The sequence below is a fragment of the Schistocerca serialis genome, chromosome 9 (assembly GCF_023864345.2).
Source record: "Schistocerca serialis cubense isolate TAMUIC-IGC-003099 chromosome 9, iqSchSeri2.2, whole genome shotgun sequence".
Lineage (NCBI taxonomy): Eukaryota > Metazoa > Arthropoda > Insecta > Orthoptera > Acrididae > Schistocerca > Schistocerca serialis.
This window is the reverse complement of record NC_064646.1, coordinates 247,296,391-247,312,500: the sequence shown is the minus strand read 5'-3', so window position 1 is coordinate 247,312,500 and position 16,110 is coordinate 247,296,391. Positions and strand designations below refer to the sequence as shown.

Here is a 16,110-nt window from a genome sequence, read left to right as displayed (position 1 = left end):
TTCTTTGGTTACACTAAGAGAACCATGATATTTCTCGAATATTTTTCTGTTTAAGTCCGACCCCAGAATTGTTTATGCTAATTGCGTCAGAGTGACTGTATGATACCTGTCACGACGACCATCCCTGTATGAATCATCCCCTTGACGATGTTACCGCATGTGTGAAACATGTGGCGAGGAAGGACAAGTATCATTTACAATGCGCTGCCCACGCAGCTTGAAGTATCGTCCGTGGACAGGACTCTGCACTTAACAGGGAGCGCCACAGACATCGGACCTAACGAGCAAACATCTAGGAAGTACTTTATACGTCGAGCAGACACTGTTTCATAATAATTGTGCTGTTTCGTAATAAGTAGGAAGTGGGCGATATTGCATTACCAATTTAGCGACAGCTACGCAGAACATTTTCAAATTCCTCATGGTCAGAAGGATGTTATCATAATTCGAGAGTACCTGGTGTAATAACGTACATAAAAAGCTACTAGACTGGACGCCTACTCAATGAGATACGAAGCTGTTCGGCAATCATGTTTCATCTGGCAATCTGTACAGAGCGTTTCCTTCAGTTTCCTGCGTCATTACTGCCTGTAACAAATGGCTTCAGAATAAATTCATAGCTTCTACATACGTCAGATTTTGTCTAGATAGATGAAGCACTGATTTCAAGAATAAAGCGTTGCCTCTTCTCTAATTAGACATTTTGTACCTCCGTGAATTTCAGCTGTACTTGTATCCGTTGTTTTTCTTCCCCCTACAAAATGGCAGTTTTTGAGCCGTTCCACTGCCTAGAAAATTAGCCAGCAGATTGTTACAGTGTTGTTTGTTATCGGATCTGTGAATCTCAAATGTTTTATTACTAGGACACCCGTCATAAGGCTATTTTACATCTCTCGTACTGAAAGTATTAACGATTTAGCAAAGGAGGCTATTTGGAAAGATTAGTTCCAACTAATACAGATTAATTACAGCGATTTGAAAGTTAATTCGGAAATCTGCTTTTAATGGGGAAATCAGGAATGGTAAGAGTCTAAAGCAGCACAAATGAATACGACGCTGTTAGAGACGGCGATGATTTGACAGTGTTAAACATCATCTACTGTGGACGGATGAAATTGCACCACAGTTTTGAAATTCAAGCAGGATCTAGAAGTTACTATGACCAGTTTATGTGAAGATTTCGTGCTCAGCTGTTATGTGAACACCATGTATCTCCTGAAGAGTAACTGGAATTTCTCGCAACCGGCAATGCTTTAAATAAATAAATTCGTAGCCAGTATGACTAATTGCTTAATTTTTGATGCAACCTGGATATTACTCATTTACATGGAATAACATATTATTTCCTCTTTTCTTCTTTTGTCTACTTGACGACTATCACCAGTTTTACCTATGTGATTTCCGGTATTTAGATTACTCTATAATCATGACTTACAGCTGAAATCAGTATTTGTGTAATTAAAACCTGTGGCTGTCATCCAGTAAATAAAAGAAGAAAACAGTTTATTATATCAGATATGGCCTTCCTTAAAACTATCATTTACTCGTATTTAATGCAAAAATTTCTGATTCTGCAAATTGTTATCGAGACTAAAATATCGTTCTATCATGCACAAAGCAGATGCGCGCACAAGATAGATGGTACAAGAAACTGATTTCAAGAGTGACTGCTCTTCCCATAAGTGTTTCTGATTTTTTGTATCACTTTAAATTACATAATTAATTTGTTGAAGTCCTGACGAAGACAAAAATACAATGTAGGACTGCATTACAACTACAGCGGTTTGTGTCATACAAAATAATGTTCAAATGGAACTTCCCATACATAATCCTGGCTGTGAGGTAATGTAGCCTAAAGACTTAAATAAATAAACAACAACATTCCATCTTGTATATAGATACATGTTTCTTCTTTAATGTTTTTCTATTGGAAAGCGTTTAATGTCATTAAAGGCTTGCGTTTAAATTACATGGTTAAATTACGAAGCTGTATATTATTAAAAACTTTCAGTTGGCCAAATATTCCTACACCGTGGTTCTTAACATTAGTAGTTCAGACTATTTCAGGCATTTTATGAATAATATTAACACTGTAAAACTATAATATTTAATTATACTGAGTTATTTTGTTTCATAGGATGTAAATACAATGTGTATCCTTCACTTCTCTCCACATCACAGGACCCATCGCCATGGAACCCATGGAATGTGATATAATGCTGCGTAATGTAAATAAATTAAACTCATAATAATATTTTTATTCGAGCAGTACGTGATATTTATGTAATGTCTTATTTGACGGATATCTCCATCACATCAAAACAGTGTAACTACAGCCAGAGGTACTACTGTGCCCTGAAAATTTGAGAAGCACTGCATTCGTAATAAAGAGAAGTTCGATAAGCGCAATAACTGACGGATGCTGGAACCATCTAAATGTGGTAAGGATATGAAAATGAAATAACAAATCATCAAATTCAAATTTCAGTGTATCTATTTTTTATTAAGCTCTGAAATAAAAAATTTAAATAATAAATAACAAAATAAATATAAGAATCAGCTGAATTATTCTTACAGTTTGATCGTTTTTATGTTTGATGAAGACGAGTACCGTGATTTATCACTGACGACAAAATGCTTCGTTACGCCTAATTTGTACTGAGTAAATAAAGAGCTTCATCTGTTTCTTCTCTCTGCGTGTGCGATATGTTCTTAGCGTTGTTTAGTTAAAGCCATTACACCTCTCCACAAAGAGAGTGTAACGTGATTAGAGTCCCACAGTAACTAAAAGATTTGCTGTAATTGTTACAGGAAGCTTGTCCGTTACGGCACTAAGATGAATATGGTCTGTCGTGATGAAGAGCATTACACTTGGTTTGTGAAGACGTAATTTTCAGCGCTGAAGAGACTAGGGTACGGGCTGGGTAGCGACGTGCGGCTTCTGGTTTGGCGATACTCCGTCCTCGATCTGAAACAAAGTGGCTCAGCATCACAGAACGTCGTTACCTGCATGATAATACGTCTGGTTTTTTTGCTCAACAGAAAAAGTTACTCGATTACAGAAGAATCTTTTCAACACTTAAATGTGGATTAATCTGTATTGATAATACTTTCAGATACGTAGAAAACACACCAATTCACACTTTCACCAGCATGTAACCTGAGTTTCTTAATTCGCTGGTATTCGGACATTTTTGTAATATCTTCTCCGAGTAGAACCACTGTCCGCAGTGAAACTTATTCCTTGACGTCACCCTGTCCCATCTTATTGGTGTGTTTCATGTATTAGTTCCGAACTGGAAAGTAGCTGATTGGTTGACTTTTCTTGATCCCATAAACTATTTTTAAGGAATACGCACTGTGACATGCTTTAGTTGACTATTCAGATTCCATTCAAGCTATGTTTGATAATGGTCCTAAAGTACCCATTTCCTTCTCCTGACTTTCATGTGAGGTATAATGCTACCTCATACTATTAGAAAAGTCATGAGCTTCCCAAGTGTATAGACATAATTTACAGCTTTGTGATTATAGAATGAAGCGTCCTGATTGGATGACACTATGAATTTTAGAAAGCTTTGTGACTTTGCAGATTCGTCTTGGTGCTTTTCCGATTATTTCCATAATTGTAACGTCGTACCCATTGCACAAATATAAAATGTACACATACACACTTACACACACACACACTTACACACACACACACTTACACGCACACACATACACCCACACCCACCCACACACACACACACACACACACACACACACACACACACACACACACTTAACGAAATATTTAAATAAAGAAGACACTGTTTTGGTACAGTGAAAATAACACTTGGTAGAAGGAGATAATAAAATGAATAGAATAATACTATAAAAAATTGACACAGTAATACTACAAGAGTTCCGAATAGTATTGATGCTTAACAAACACAAGAAGCCTGCAGGTTATACCAGAATAAATACTGAACTTGTAAACAGTTCGCCAAAGAATACCAAACTATGAATTGCTATTTCGTGAATATTTGCTAGGATAATGGTTCCACACTGATATGATTCCACACTAGAATAGGATGTAGTCCACATATATCTAGTTTTCTGTATTTATTAACGTCTGTTGTTGACACTGGGAATTACATGTGTATTTATCCAGCGAACTATCAAGGAGCCCATTGTGTGCGAGCTCTCAAAAGGCTAGTGATCTTTCGGCATTCGACTGCCCACATATTGTCTACGATGGCATTACATATACAACAACAGTTACCGACGTTGACATTTCGCCAGAAAGGAACCCCTAGGAATTCCGCAGTGCGAAAGAAGTGGCATATTACCGTCTCTATAATATGAGTCAGTGGAATATATGGTGTTGTATATGGTCGACTGTGCTGACAATGTAAATGAGGAGTACAATAATGACGATATGTGGTTAACAATTGAAAGTGATACTGAAACAAGGTCGAGCCATGTAATTCATCATCATTGTCAGACGGGGAGTCACAAATCCCGCCTACAGTGAAACACAGTAAAGGACAAATCGTAGTCGAAGGAGCAAGTACTGAACATAATTACGTAAATGGAAGATCATCCACAGCATAGTAAAAAAAATAATTATGAACAGATACGAGTAAGTCCACAGCAATAAGACCGTGTAATGCATCAGAAAAACTACGGATATTAAAGTGAGGACAAGGAGCACTTCTTACAAAAACTAGTGTTTGCGTTTTTCAAGGATGGTCGACACAATTTGCAGGATGTTCATGATAGTGGTCTACTGCGTTATGTACATAAAATTGCACGAGACGTAGATTACAGTGATTTCAAGGGAGGGAGTGGGTGGTTGCATAACTTTGAACAGTACTAAAGAATAGGAAGTTGTATGAGAACGAAATTTCAGACAATGTGTTAATCTGACGATGCACAGCAAACTGCGGAAACGGCCCGAAAATTTGTTGTTGAGATAAACAAACTCATCCCATCGGTCAGTAAGGAACTTTTTCCCACTCCGACCAGTCGGGATTTGAAAAGGAAGTGCGTGTGAAAGGAACCCTGCAAATTAGAAGTACCAAGATAGTCGTATCAAGAGCAACTAAACTCAATGCCTTAACGCATTCGTATATAATTCTGCCAATTGTTAATCTGAATGGTAAATTGGAAGGTTATTTATTGTTCTACAAGAAGTTCGGGGTACTATTCCCCCTAGGATTCTTTCTCGTGTGCATGGTCTTGCAAGGACAGCAGGGAATATTTGCGAAACTATAAGAAAGGGTGGAAAAATGGGCACAAGAGAACTATAACTACGGTATGAGCATGCTTTTGGCCTATATCTGTCCAAAATAAACTGCTTTTACTTGAATACTGGTCTGCGTATAAAAATTATACTCGTTTAGAGCAAACCCTGAAAAGTATGTGACATTGTAGTCCATTCGACCTGCAATCACAGGACAAATTCAGTCTCCTTGCTAAAAAATATACTATCGCACCACCCGCAAGTACACCTTAAAGGATAGTCTCTTTCACTATAAACTTCACGATAGATTATTTCGCATTACGTTGCATACCGTCACATTCCATCAGTTCACATCAACTCGTTACACTAATATGGTTCTATATGCATTTTTTTTAGAGTGGATTCCTACCTGAAAGTCCTGCATGTTTTGCAACGCCTATGGAGTTCGCTCTTGTTAGTACGAACCTTTGTGATCACTGTGGCGCGCCAGTCTTAGTTAGGTGTTCATGTGCAAGTGAATGGTTTGTTTTGAACATTTCTTGAATACCGACGATGTCCATTCTGCGTAATACATACATCCTGGACACTAAATTTCTGTAACCTTCCTTATGCACATGGTGAGTCACTAGTAGCTAATATTTTGCCTGTTGCAATTTTTAAGAGAACATCTTCAAATGAGCCTTATTAAGCATTCAACATGCAACCTATCATTCAAGGGGTTCCCTGTAAGACAGAGCGCTGTTAGAAAAAGGCCAAGTTCATTCACATAATGTATACATTATCATGACGGTATAAAATCAGGTACACTCTCCTTTTCCTCTGTCGGACGCCGGCCGAAGTGGCCGTGCGGTTCTAGGCGCTGCAAACCGCGAGACCGCTACGGTCGCAGGTTCGAATCCTGCCTCGGGCATGGATGTGTGTGATGTCCTTAGGTTCGTTAGGTTTAACTAGTTCTAAGTTCTAGGGGACTAATGACCTCAGAAGTTGAGTCCCATAGTGTTCAGAGCCATTTGAACCTCTGTCGGACGATTTTAATTGATTTACTACCTTTCCGTCACTCGTGTGAGACAGCGTTATCAGCAACTAACAAAGTTTGGAAGGGACCTCATTGTGGATCTCCAATTGGCTGACTAATGGCATCGTGCATATGCGATTTGCGGAGCATTCGGATGTGACAGTGGATCGGTGTCGGCCTGAATGGGACCGTGAGAGCAAGTAAACACGTCGATAAGATTCCGGTCGACCACGTATGTGCCCATAAGAGAGTAACCCCGTATTTTACACCATGCACATTGAAACCTCTACAAACCCCGCGTCTTCCATCCGAGATCGCCTAATTGACGCCTTGCAGTGTTCTGTGTGATCCCGCACCATTGGTCAGGGACTGGCAGCAGGCGGCGGTAGGGAATTACAGGCCCATGCGACGCTACTGTTAACGCCACAAGACAAACGTCTGAATTTGTAGTGTTGCCGCAAGGGAAATAAATACAATACGATTAATGGAGGGTCTGAATCAGAGGCTGAGACGGTTCTGCGATCGTGTGGGCTGCAGATTCCTCGACTTGCGCCATAGGGTGGTGGGGTTTCGGGTTCCGCTGGATAGGAGTCCACTACACGCAACAAGCGGCTACACGGGTAGCAGGGGTTGTGTGGCGTGGGCTGGGCGGTTTTTTAGGTTAGTTGGCCTTGGGCAAGTACAGAAAGGGCAACAGCCTCAACGGGTGCGGGGCAAAGTCAGGACATGCGGGGACCAAGCAGCAATCGGAATTGTAACTGTCAACTGTCGAAGCTGCGTTGGTAAAGTACCAGAACTTCAAGCGCTGATAGAAAGCACCGAAGCTGAAATCGTTATAGGTACAGAAAGCTGGCTTAAGCCAGAGATAAATTCTGCCGAAATTTTTACAAAGGTACAGACGGTGTTTAGAAAGGACTGATTGCATGCAACCGGTGGTGGAGTGTTCGTCGCTGTTAGTAGTAGTTTATCCTGTAGTGAAGTAGAAGTGGATAGTTCCTGTGAATTATTATGGGTGGAGGTTACACTCAACAACCGAACTAGGTTAATAATTGGCTCCGTTTACCGACCTCCCGACTCAGCAGCATTAGTGGCAGAACAACTGAGAGAAAATTTGGAATACATTTCACATAAATTTTCTCAGCATGTTATAGTCTTAGGTGGAGATTTCAATTTACCAGATATAGACTGGGACACTCAGATGTTTAGGACGGGTGGTAGGGACAGAGCATCGAGTGACATTATACTGAGTGCACTATCCGAAAATTACCTCGAGCAATTAAACAGAGAACCGACTCGTGGAGATAACATCTTGGACCTACTGATAACAAACAGACCCGAACTTTTCGACTCTGTATGTACAGAACAGGGAATCAGTGATCATAAGGCCGTTGCAGCATCCCTGAATATGGAAGTTAATAGGAATATAAAAAAAGGGAGGAAGGTTTATCTGTTTAGCAAGTGTAATAGAAGGCAGATTTCAGACTACCTAACAGACCAAAACGAAAATTTCTGTTCCGACACTGACAATGTTGAGTGTTTTTGGAAAAAGTTCAAGGCAATCGTAAAATGCGTTTTAGACAGGTACGTGCCGAGTAAAACTGTGAGGGACGGGAAAAACCCACCGTGGTACAACAACAAAGTTAGGAAACTACTGCGAAAGCAAAGAGAGCTCCACTCCAAGTTTAAAAGCAGCCAAAACCTCTCAGACAAACAGAAGCTAAACGATGTCAAAGTTAGCGTAAGGAGGGCTATGCGTGAAGCGTTCAGTGAATTCGAAAGTAAAATTCTATGTACCGACTTGACAGAAAATCCTAGGAAGTTCTGGTCTTATGTTAAATCAGTAAGTGGCTCAAAACAGCATATCCAGACACTCCGGAATGATGATGGCATTGAAACAGAGGATGACACGCGTAAAGCTGAAATACTAAACAACTTTTTCCAAAGCTGTTTCACAGAGGAAGACCGCACTGCAGTTCCTTCTCTAAATCCTCGCACAAACGAAAAAATGGCTGACATCGAAATAAGTGTCCAAGGAATAGAAAAGCAACTGGAAACACTCAACTGAGGAAAGTCCACTGGACCTGACGGGATACCAATTCGATTCTACACAGAGTACGCGAGAGAACTTGCCCCCCTTCTAACAGCCGTGTACCGCAAGTCTCTAGAGGAACGGAGGGTTCCAAATGATTGGAAAAGAACACAGATAGTCCCAGTCTTCAAGAAGGGTCGTCGAGCAGATGCGCAAAACTATAGACCTATATCTCTGACGTCGATCTGTTGTTGAATTTTAGAACATGTTTTTTGCTCGAGTATCATGTCGTTTTTGGAAACCCAGAATCTACTATGTAGGAATCAACATGGATTCCGGAAACAGCGATCGTGTGAGACCCAACTCGCTTTATTTGTTCATGAGACCCAGAAAATATTAGATACAGGCTCCCAGGTAGATGCTATTTTTCTTGACTTCCGGAAGGCGTTCGATACAGTTCCGCACTGTCGCCTGATAAACAAAGTAAGAGCCTTCGGAATATCAGACCAGCTGTGTGGCTGGATTGAAGAGTTTTTAGCAAACAGAACACAGCATGTTGTTATCAATGGAGAGACGTCTACAGACGTTAAAGTAACCTCTGGCGTGCCACAGGGGAGTGTTATGGGACCATTTCTTTTCACAATATATATAAATGACCTAGTAGATAGTGTCGGAAGTTCCATGCGGCTTTTCGCGGATGATGCTGTAGTATACAGAGAAGTTGCAGCATTAGAAAATTGTAGCGAAATGCAGGAAGATCTGCAGCGGATAGGCACTTGGTGCAGGGAGTGGCAACTGACTCTTAACATAGACAAATGTAAAGTATTGCGAATACATAGAAAGAAGGATCCTTTATTGTATGATTATATGATAGCGGAACAAACACTGGTAGCAGTTACTTCTGTAAAATATCTGGGAGTATGCGTGCGGAACGATTTGAAGTGGAATGATCATATAAAATTAATTGTTGGGAAGGCGGGTACCAGGTTGAGATTCATTGGGAGAGTGCTTAGAAAATGTAGTCCATCAACAAAGGAGGTGGCTTACAAAACTCTCGTTCGACCTATACTTCAGTATTGCTCATCAGTGTGTGATCCGTACCAGATCGGTTTGACGGAGGAGATAGAGAAGATCCAAAGAAGAGCGGCGCGTTTCGTCACAGGGTTATTTGGTAACCGTGATAGCGTTACGGAGATGTTTAATAAACTCAAGTGGCAGACTCTGCAAGAGAGGCGCTCTGCATCGCGGTGTAGTTTGCTCGCCAGGTTTCGAGAGGGTGCGTTTCTGGATGAGGTATCGAATATATTGCTTCCCCCTACTTACACCTCCCGAGGAGATCACGAATGTAAAATTAGAGAGATTAGAGCGCGCACGGAGGCTTTCAGACAGTCGTTCTTCCCGCGAACCATACGCGACTGGAACAGGAAAGGGAGGTAATGACAGTGGCACGTAAAGTGCCCTCCGCCACACACCGTTGGGTGGCTTGCGGAGTATAAATGTAGATGTAAATGTAGATGTAGATGTAGATTAAATAGACTATTCCTGTCAAGAAAAATTATATGAGATGTGATTGGAAAGTTTTAAGAATGGATCCTCTACTGATTACTGGTTTGGCGGGCAGGTACACGGAGGGTGGGAGTGAGTCATTGCCTTGTCCTTGAACGCCCTCTGACAGGAACCTGCGTTTCCTTTATTCAGTTTGTTGTGGCAGCTGGTTGAGTGCGGGTCTGTTAGTGCTTGTTGCCGGATTCTGTCTGCGCGAAAATGGACGTAAAAATGGAGCAACGAGTTTGTGTGAAATTTTGTTGTAAAACCGGGAACTCAGCTTCTGAGACTTACAAAGTATTAAAGACAACATTCGGAGATAACTGTATGAGCCAGTCAAATGTTTTTGTCAGGTTCAACAGATTTAAAAACGGCCGCGAGTGATTTGAAGATGAATCACGGTCCGGTCTTCTTTCCACCTCAAAAACGAATGAAAATGTTGAGAAAGTTCATGACTTAGTGCTCTCTGATTGTAGATTTGCAATTAGGGAGATGGCTGATGAACTTCATTTAAGTTTCTATGCAGTTCAGGCAATTTTAACTGAAGATCTGAACAGGTGTCGAGTGTCCGCGAAATTAATTCCAAAAGTGTTGTCAAATGACCGGAGACAATACTGGCTTGAAGTGTGCCAAGTATTGATTAATCGGACTAAAAATAACCCAGGGATGTTAAATAGGGTAAATACAGGTGACGAATCGTGGCTATATGGATATGATTCTGAAACCAAAGTGCAGTCTTCGCAGTGGAAGATTCTAGGTTCACAACGACCGAAAAAAGCATGGCAGAGTCGGTCGAAGGTGATGACAGTGTTGGTGATTTTTTTCGATTCTACTGGTATTGTGTATCATGAATGTACCCCTGGACGACAGACACCCAGGAATATTACAAATGTGTCCTTGAGCGTTTTCGTGAAAAGGTGCGGAAGAAAAGGCCTGCATTGTGGAAAAACAGGAGTTGGGTGCTACACCACGACAATGCTCCGGCTCATCGTGCCTTCTCCATCGTTGAATTTTTGACCAAATTCAAACTTCCAGTGCTTCCACAACCGCCATATTCCAAGGATTTGGGCTCTGCAGACTTCTACATGTTTCCTAAACTGGAATTTTCACTGAAAGGGAAGTGATTTGATTCGACTGAAGACATCCAGGCAAACACGAAACACGGAGAGCGTCCTTATCACACTTCAGGAAAAAAATTTCCAGGAACGTTTCCAAAAGTGGAAACACCGTTGGAGTCTGTGTGTTCAGTGAGAAGGCGACTATTTTGAAGGATACGCATCACAGTAGCATGTAAGTACCAAGATTGTACAATTAGAAGCCCATACTTAAAACTTTCCAATCATACCTCGTAGTGGCCACGCAGTTTAATGCTCCAACCGACCAGCGGATCACGAACAACAGTGACATACGTCCTCACAACATTTGACACTGCGGAAAAGGCGGAATTTAATACAGGATACTGCCACGTAGCTTGGTGATCAGAAACTTGCTTCAACAACCTCCCCTTCCGAAGCTAGCTCATTACGGACGACAAAAATTTCTGCCACTCCTTGGATTGTAAGCTGTCGCTACCGAGTCAAGTGTCACTGCTGAAACTGGTGTTAGAGACCTTCGGCACCGAGTCGGATAATGCGCATATCTTCCCCCATTCTTGTCCAGAGACAGCTAAAAGTTAATTTAGCGTTATCAGCGGACAGCGAATTGTAGCTCGAAATAATCGCACGCTACCGTAGGGGTAGCTTGTGCGAATTCCAGGCGTGTCATAAGTGCTACTCTCACTGTGCGTCGCTGGGAATCCCTCGTGTAATGGTGGGTGCATGAAGAGGCCCGATCGGCAACTCATAGAACACCGCCAGCTGCACCGCGAGCAACACTTTGCTCTGTACATGTATAAACAATGATTCATACTTATACACAAGGTTTTCAATTTTTTAACTTGAGATACGTTGTTCTAGAATAAAAGTAAATGTAGTTTCATCCCCCTATTCCGACAGGTGTTTTCGGGACATTTCCCTGAGTTGTGAGGCATATGCAGGTACTGGAAATCCACTCCCAAATACACTGACAGAAAAAAGCCGCATCACCAAAAAGTAATTGATGTAGAGTAATGAAATGTCGGGAATACATAGGTCTAGGTAATATATTTAAGTAATTAACATTGCAAAATCGTACGTTAATCTAAGCGCGCGATAGGCCATTGCAAATGTGAAATTCTGGTACATAAATAATCGGTGTAATCGCCAGAATGTTGAATGCAAGCATGGAAACGTGCATGCATTGTGTTGCATAGGTGCCGGATGTAAGTTTGTGTTAATGTTAGTTGTGGATGACGCTGTAGTTGTTGTCCGATAATGTCCCATATGTGCTCGACTGAAGACAATCGAGTAGGCGAAGCTAAATGTCGACACATTGTCGAGCATTTCGGGTTACAACAGCGGCATGGCGGCGAGCTTACACTGTTTGGAAACAATCACCTGGAATGTTATTCATGAGTGACACACATTAGGTCGAATCATCAGACTGACATACAAATTGGCAGGCAGGGTGCATGGTATAACGACGAGAGTACTCCTGGTGTCATACGAAATCGCACCCCAACTACAGATGTAGGTCCAGTGTGTCTAGCAAGGTGAGACGTACCGCCTTCTAACCAACACGCGACCAGCAGTAGCACCAAAGCAAGACAATCTTTCGTCAGAAAACACAACAGATCTCCATCCTGAGTTCCAATGAGGTCTCGCCTGACACCACTGAAGCGGCAAATTAAAGTGATTTGGTGTCAAATGTTCAAATGGCTCTGACCACTATGGGACTCAACTGCTGTGGTCATCAGTCCCCTAGAATTTAGAAAAACTTAAACCTAACTAACCTAAGGACATCACACACACCCATGCCCGAAGCAGGAGTCGAACCTGCGAGCGTAGCAGCAGCGCGGCTCCGGACTGGAGCGCCTAGAACCACACAGCCACCTCGGCCGGCGATTTGGTGTCAGTGGAATGTACGCTACAGGGCGCCTTACTCGGAGCTATCCTCGAAATAACCGATTTGTAACAGTCGGTTGTGTCACTTTGGTACCAACTGCTACTCAAATTGCTGCTGCAAATGCAATACGATGTGCCAGAGCCATACACGGAACACGATGCTCTTCTCACTTAGTAGCGCCATGTGGTCGTGCAGAGCTCGGTTTTCTTGTGACAGTGCATTCTTGTGATCACGGCTGCGAGCAGACACGGACAGTGACTACCTTCCTGCCAAGTCCTTCTGCAGTGTCCATACATGTTCTAGTAGCCCTATTACACGACCTCGTTTAAGCTCAGTGAGGTGTTGATAATGGCGTCTTTGTCGCCTTGAAGGCATTCTTGGCTGCCATCAATTCACCACGGCCTATCTCGATGGTAACTAACGTTCTCGACCGTTACAGTGTGTTGTTAAAACAAACCTGATTTGAATCCTCACAGGGACGCTACTAGTGACACTCTTACCTGATTGGCGCGAAATCTGAATAGACATCATCTTTCAGATGTAAAATCACGCCTACCAACTATTATTTATCCACCTAGAGAAGGATAATTAAGAATCTAATTACAAGACTATCATAACATCACTAGCTGCTGGTGTGAGTAGGAACGTTCAGAAATATGAAAAGAAATATCTGCTTAGTAAGTGCGAGAAGAAACACATTTCAGATTAGGTGAGCATTCAACATCAAACATTCGAATCTGGGACAGAAAATGTTCAGTGTAAATCGATGAAGCTTAATAGTACTGTACGATAGGGCTACGCTTTATGCAGACGTGTTCCAAGTGAAACTGTGGGGGATGAGAAAGGTCATCCGTCTGTAAACAAAAGCATTACAACGCTGCTCCGAAAGTAAAGAGAGATCCATCACAGTTTTAAACGTAGCCACAATCTTGCTGAATGGCAGATATGAACGAAGACGAAATTAGTGTCAGGAGAGGCATGTGTGAAGCGTTCAACGGAGCTAAAGTAGAATTCTGTGTACCGGTCTGATAAAAACTTCCAAGAGGTTTTGGTCCCCGGTTATCAGTAAATGGATCGAAGTCGTCTACCAAACGACTCAGTAAACGTACTGTTACTGAAGCCGGGCATCATAGAAAGAAGTACGAAATCCTAAATTCGTCTGCAGTTGATAGTGACGTTTGTACGCTAAGCTATGGAGCAAGTCATCGGCGTAAAGAAATATGAAGTACAGTTTCATATTTTTGTATGGTATTTATTGTCTCACAATTAAAATAAAAATGTGTTCCAACTCTGTATTTCTGACCATGGATTTCGGGACATTCCCTTTGATTGTAAGACACAACGCTGCAACTTCAAACGCCCTCTGAAATATTCCCATTTGGGACTCCCTTAGCCTCACTGTCAATTCGCCTGATATTTGGCTGAAAAGTCGATGACTGTGCAAGGGGGCAGAGCTCGAACTGCACAGTCAGCCTTTAAGAACGAGCCAAAAATATCTGATAACAAGTGATGTGTTTGCCATGGATGCTGTCTAAACCTTCTTCCTATGTCAGTTACAGGGTAATGGCTACAAATATGTTTCGCTTGGACTGCTCTTCGTTGCCTCGTTCATCATTGTGGTATTGGAATTTGTGCTACAGACTGTAATTGCTCGAAATTGCTACATCAGATGCCTCTTCAGCTTAGTCGACTTTGCTGTTCTATTGTTGTCATTGTATCTGTATGGTTCAAACGGCTCTGAGCACTGTGGGACTTAACTTCTGAGGTCATCAGTCCCCTAGATCTTAGAACTGCTTAAACCTAACTAACCTAAGTACATCACACAGATCCATACCCGAGGCAGGATGCGAACCTGCGAGCGTAGTGGTCGCGCGGCTCCAGACTGTAGCGCCTAGAACCGCTCGGCCACCCCGGCCGGCTTGTATCTGTACCCACACCCCCGGAGCTTCTACTACGCTATCGCAATAAACTTGTATTAGTGCAAAAACCAGGTTAACGAAACTTCCCGGTAGATTAAAACGGAGTGCCAAATCGGGAAACGAAGCCGAAACCTTTGATTTCACGTGCATCCCGTGGAAAGAAGGAATTGCGCAAAGCATGCGGGAGAACTTATGTGATGACGAAATAAATCTCGGCTGAACAGCCTGGTGTGAGTGTACAAAGGACGCAATATTTTGGCAATTGACCTTGTTGCCAGGTGTGCTGATGTACTGCCAAGGGACGGCAGGCGTGAGGTATATATCGGATTACCCTCCCCCCTCCCTCGGGCGCTCCCTCCGCCGTCCGCGCCGCGGGAGCTCTCTCGGCTATCCGCGCCGGGGTTTGACGCCCGACTTGTGGCACAGCGTCTGGGTGTTCCCTCGTAGGTCCGCGCCCAGGGAGGTTTCCTGGCGGTGTTTTGGAGGTTCCTCCCCCTGCTCTCGAAGTCAGTACATTTTGGGATATTTCTATTTTCTCCTTAATCCGAGTAATGGCTGGTTCCAACGCTTGGTTAAGAGAATAGCCGCTGTCACGATTCAATTCAGGTTTTCTTACTCTGATCTCTATAGCTTCTTTGATGATACAGTCGTTTGTATACGCACACCAGGCTTTTCACCCGAGATTTACTTCGTCATGAAATACGCCTGGAGAATTTGAAGAATCACAGCTTTTGTGATGTTTAGAAATTCGGAAAGAGGCGCTGGTGGAAGTAACGCTGTGAGGGTGGATCGTGACTTCGGCCTGGGTAAGTCAGTCGGCAAGAGCACTGCCCGAGAAAGGCGAGGTTCTGGGTTCGAGTCCTGTTCTGGTATACAGTTTCATTCTACGAGCGAAGTTTTAAAACAGCGCACAATCTGCTGAAGAGTGAACTCCGTCTGTGACGACTGTGCTTCATCGGAGGAGTAAGTGACACGTGGGAGGAGGCTGGGGAAGGCTAAGAGACGCACCTGTAGCCCGCGTCGTCGGCGACGTAGTGGACGACCCGGACGACGCCGTCCGTCTGCAGGAGGCCGTAGCTGCCGGTGACGGTGCCGTTGGCGTGGCGCTCCTCCTGGCGGAAGTGCGTGTTGCCCGTGGCGGCGTCCTCGACGTCGTAGCCCCAGGCGTACGTGCCCGGCCCGTGCGGCTCCACCTCGTGGTACGACGTGCTGCCCTCCGCCAGGCTCAGCGGCGACGCCCGCGTCGGCCACTGCACAAGCACGGCAAAGCGTGGTTTAGTGTCACTGCGACGTGAATGTCTTCACAGGGCACGGTTACGCTACAGCTTCGTTGCATGCACATGGCCAGAGTGACACTGTGGAGAACAAACAAGCCCCCTGAGTCTTAGTG

At 43.1% G+C, this 16,110-nt stretch overlaps 1 protein-coding gene across 1 annotated transcript in view; it reads right to left on the bottom strand.

Moving 5' to 3' along the window:
- Nucleotides 1-2,476: 2,476 nt before the first annotated feature.
- LOC126418978 (cuticle protein 10.9-like) overlaps nt 2,477-16,110 on the bottom strand; it is a 191,265-nt gene continuing 177,631 nt past the window's right edge. The window contains exons 2-3 of the mRNA XM_050086025.1: nt 15,729-15,970; nt 2,477-2,968 (exon numbers count right to left, since the gene is read on the bottom strand). Of these exons, the coding sequence (XP_049941982.1) occupies nt 2,866-2,968; nt 15,729-15,970 (345 nt within the window). The 3' untranslated portion in view covers nt 2,477-2,865. The remainder of the gene's footprint in view (nt 2,969-15,728; nt 15,971-16,110) is intronic.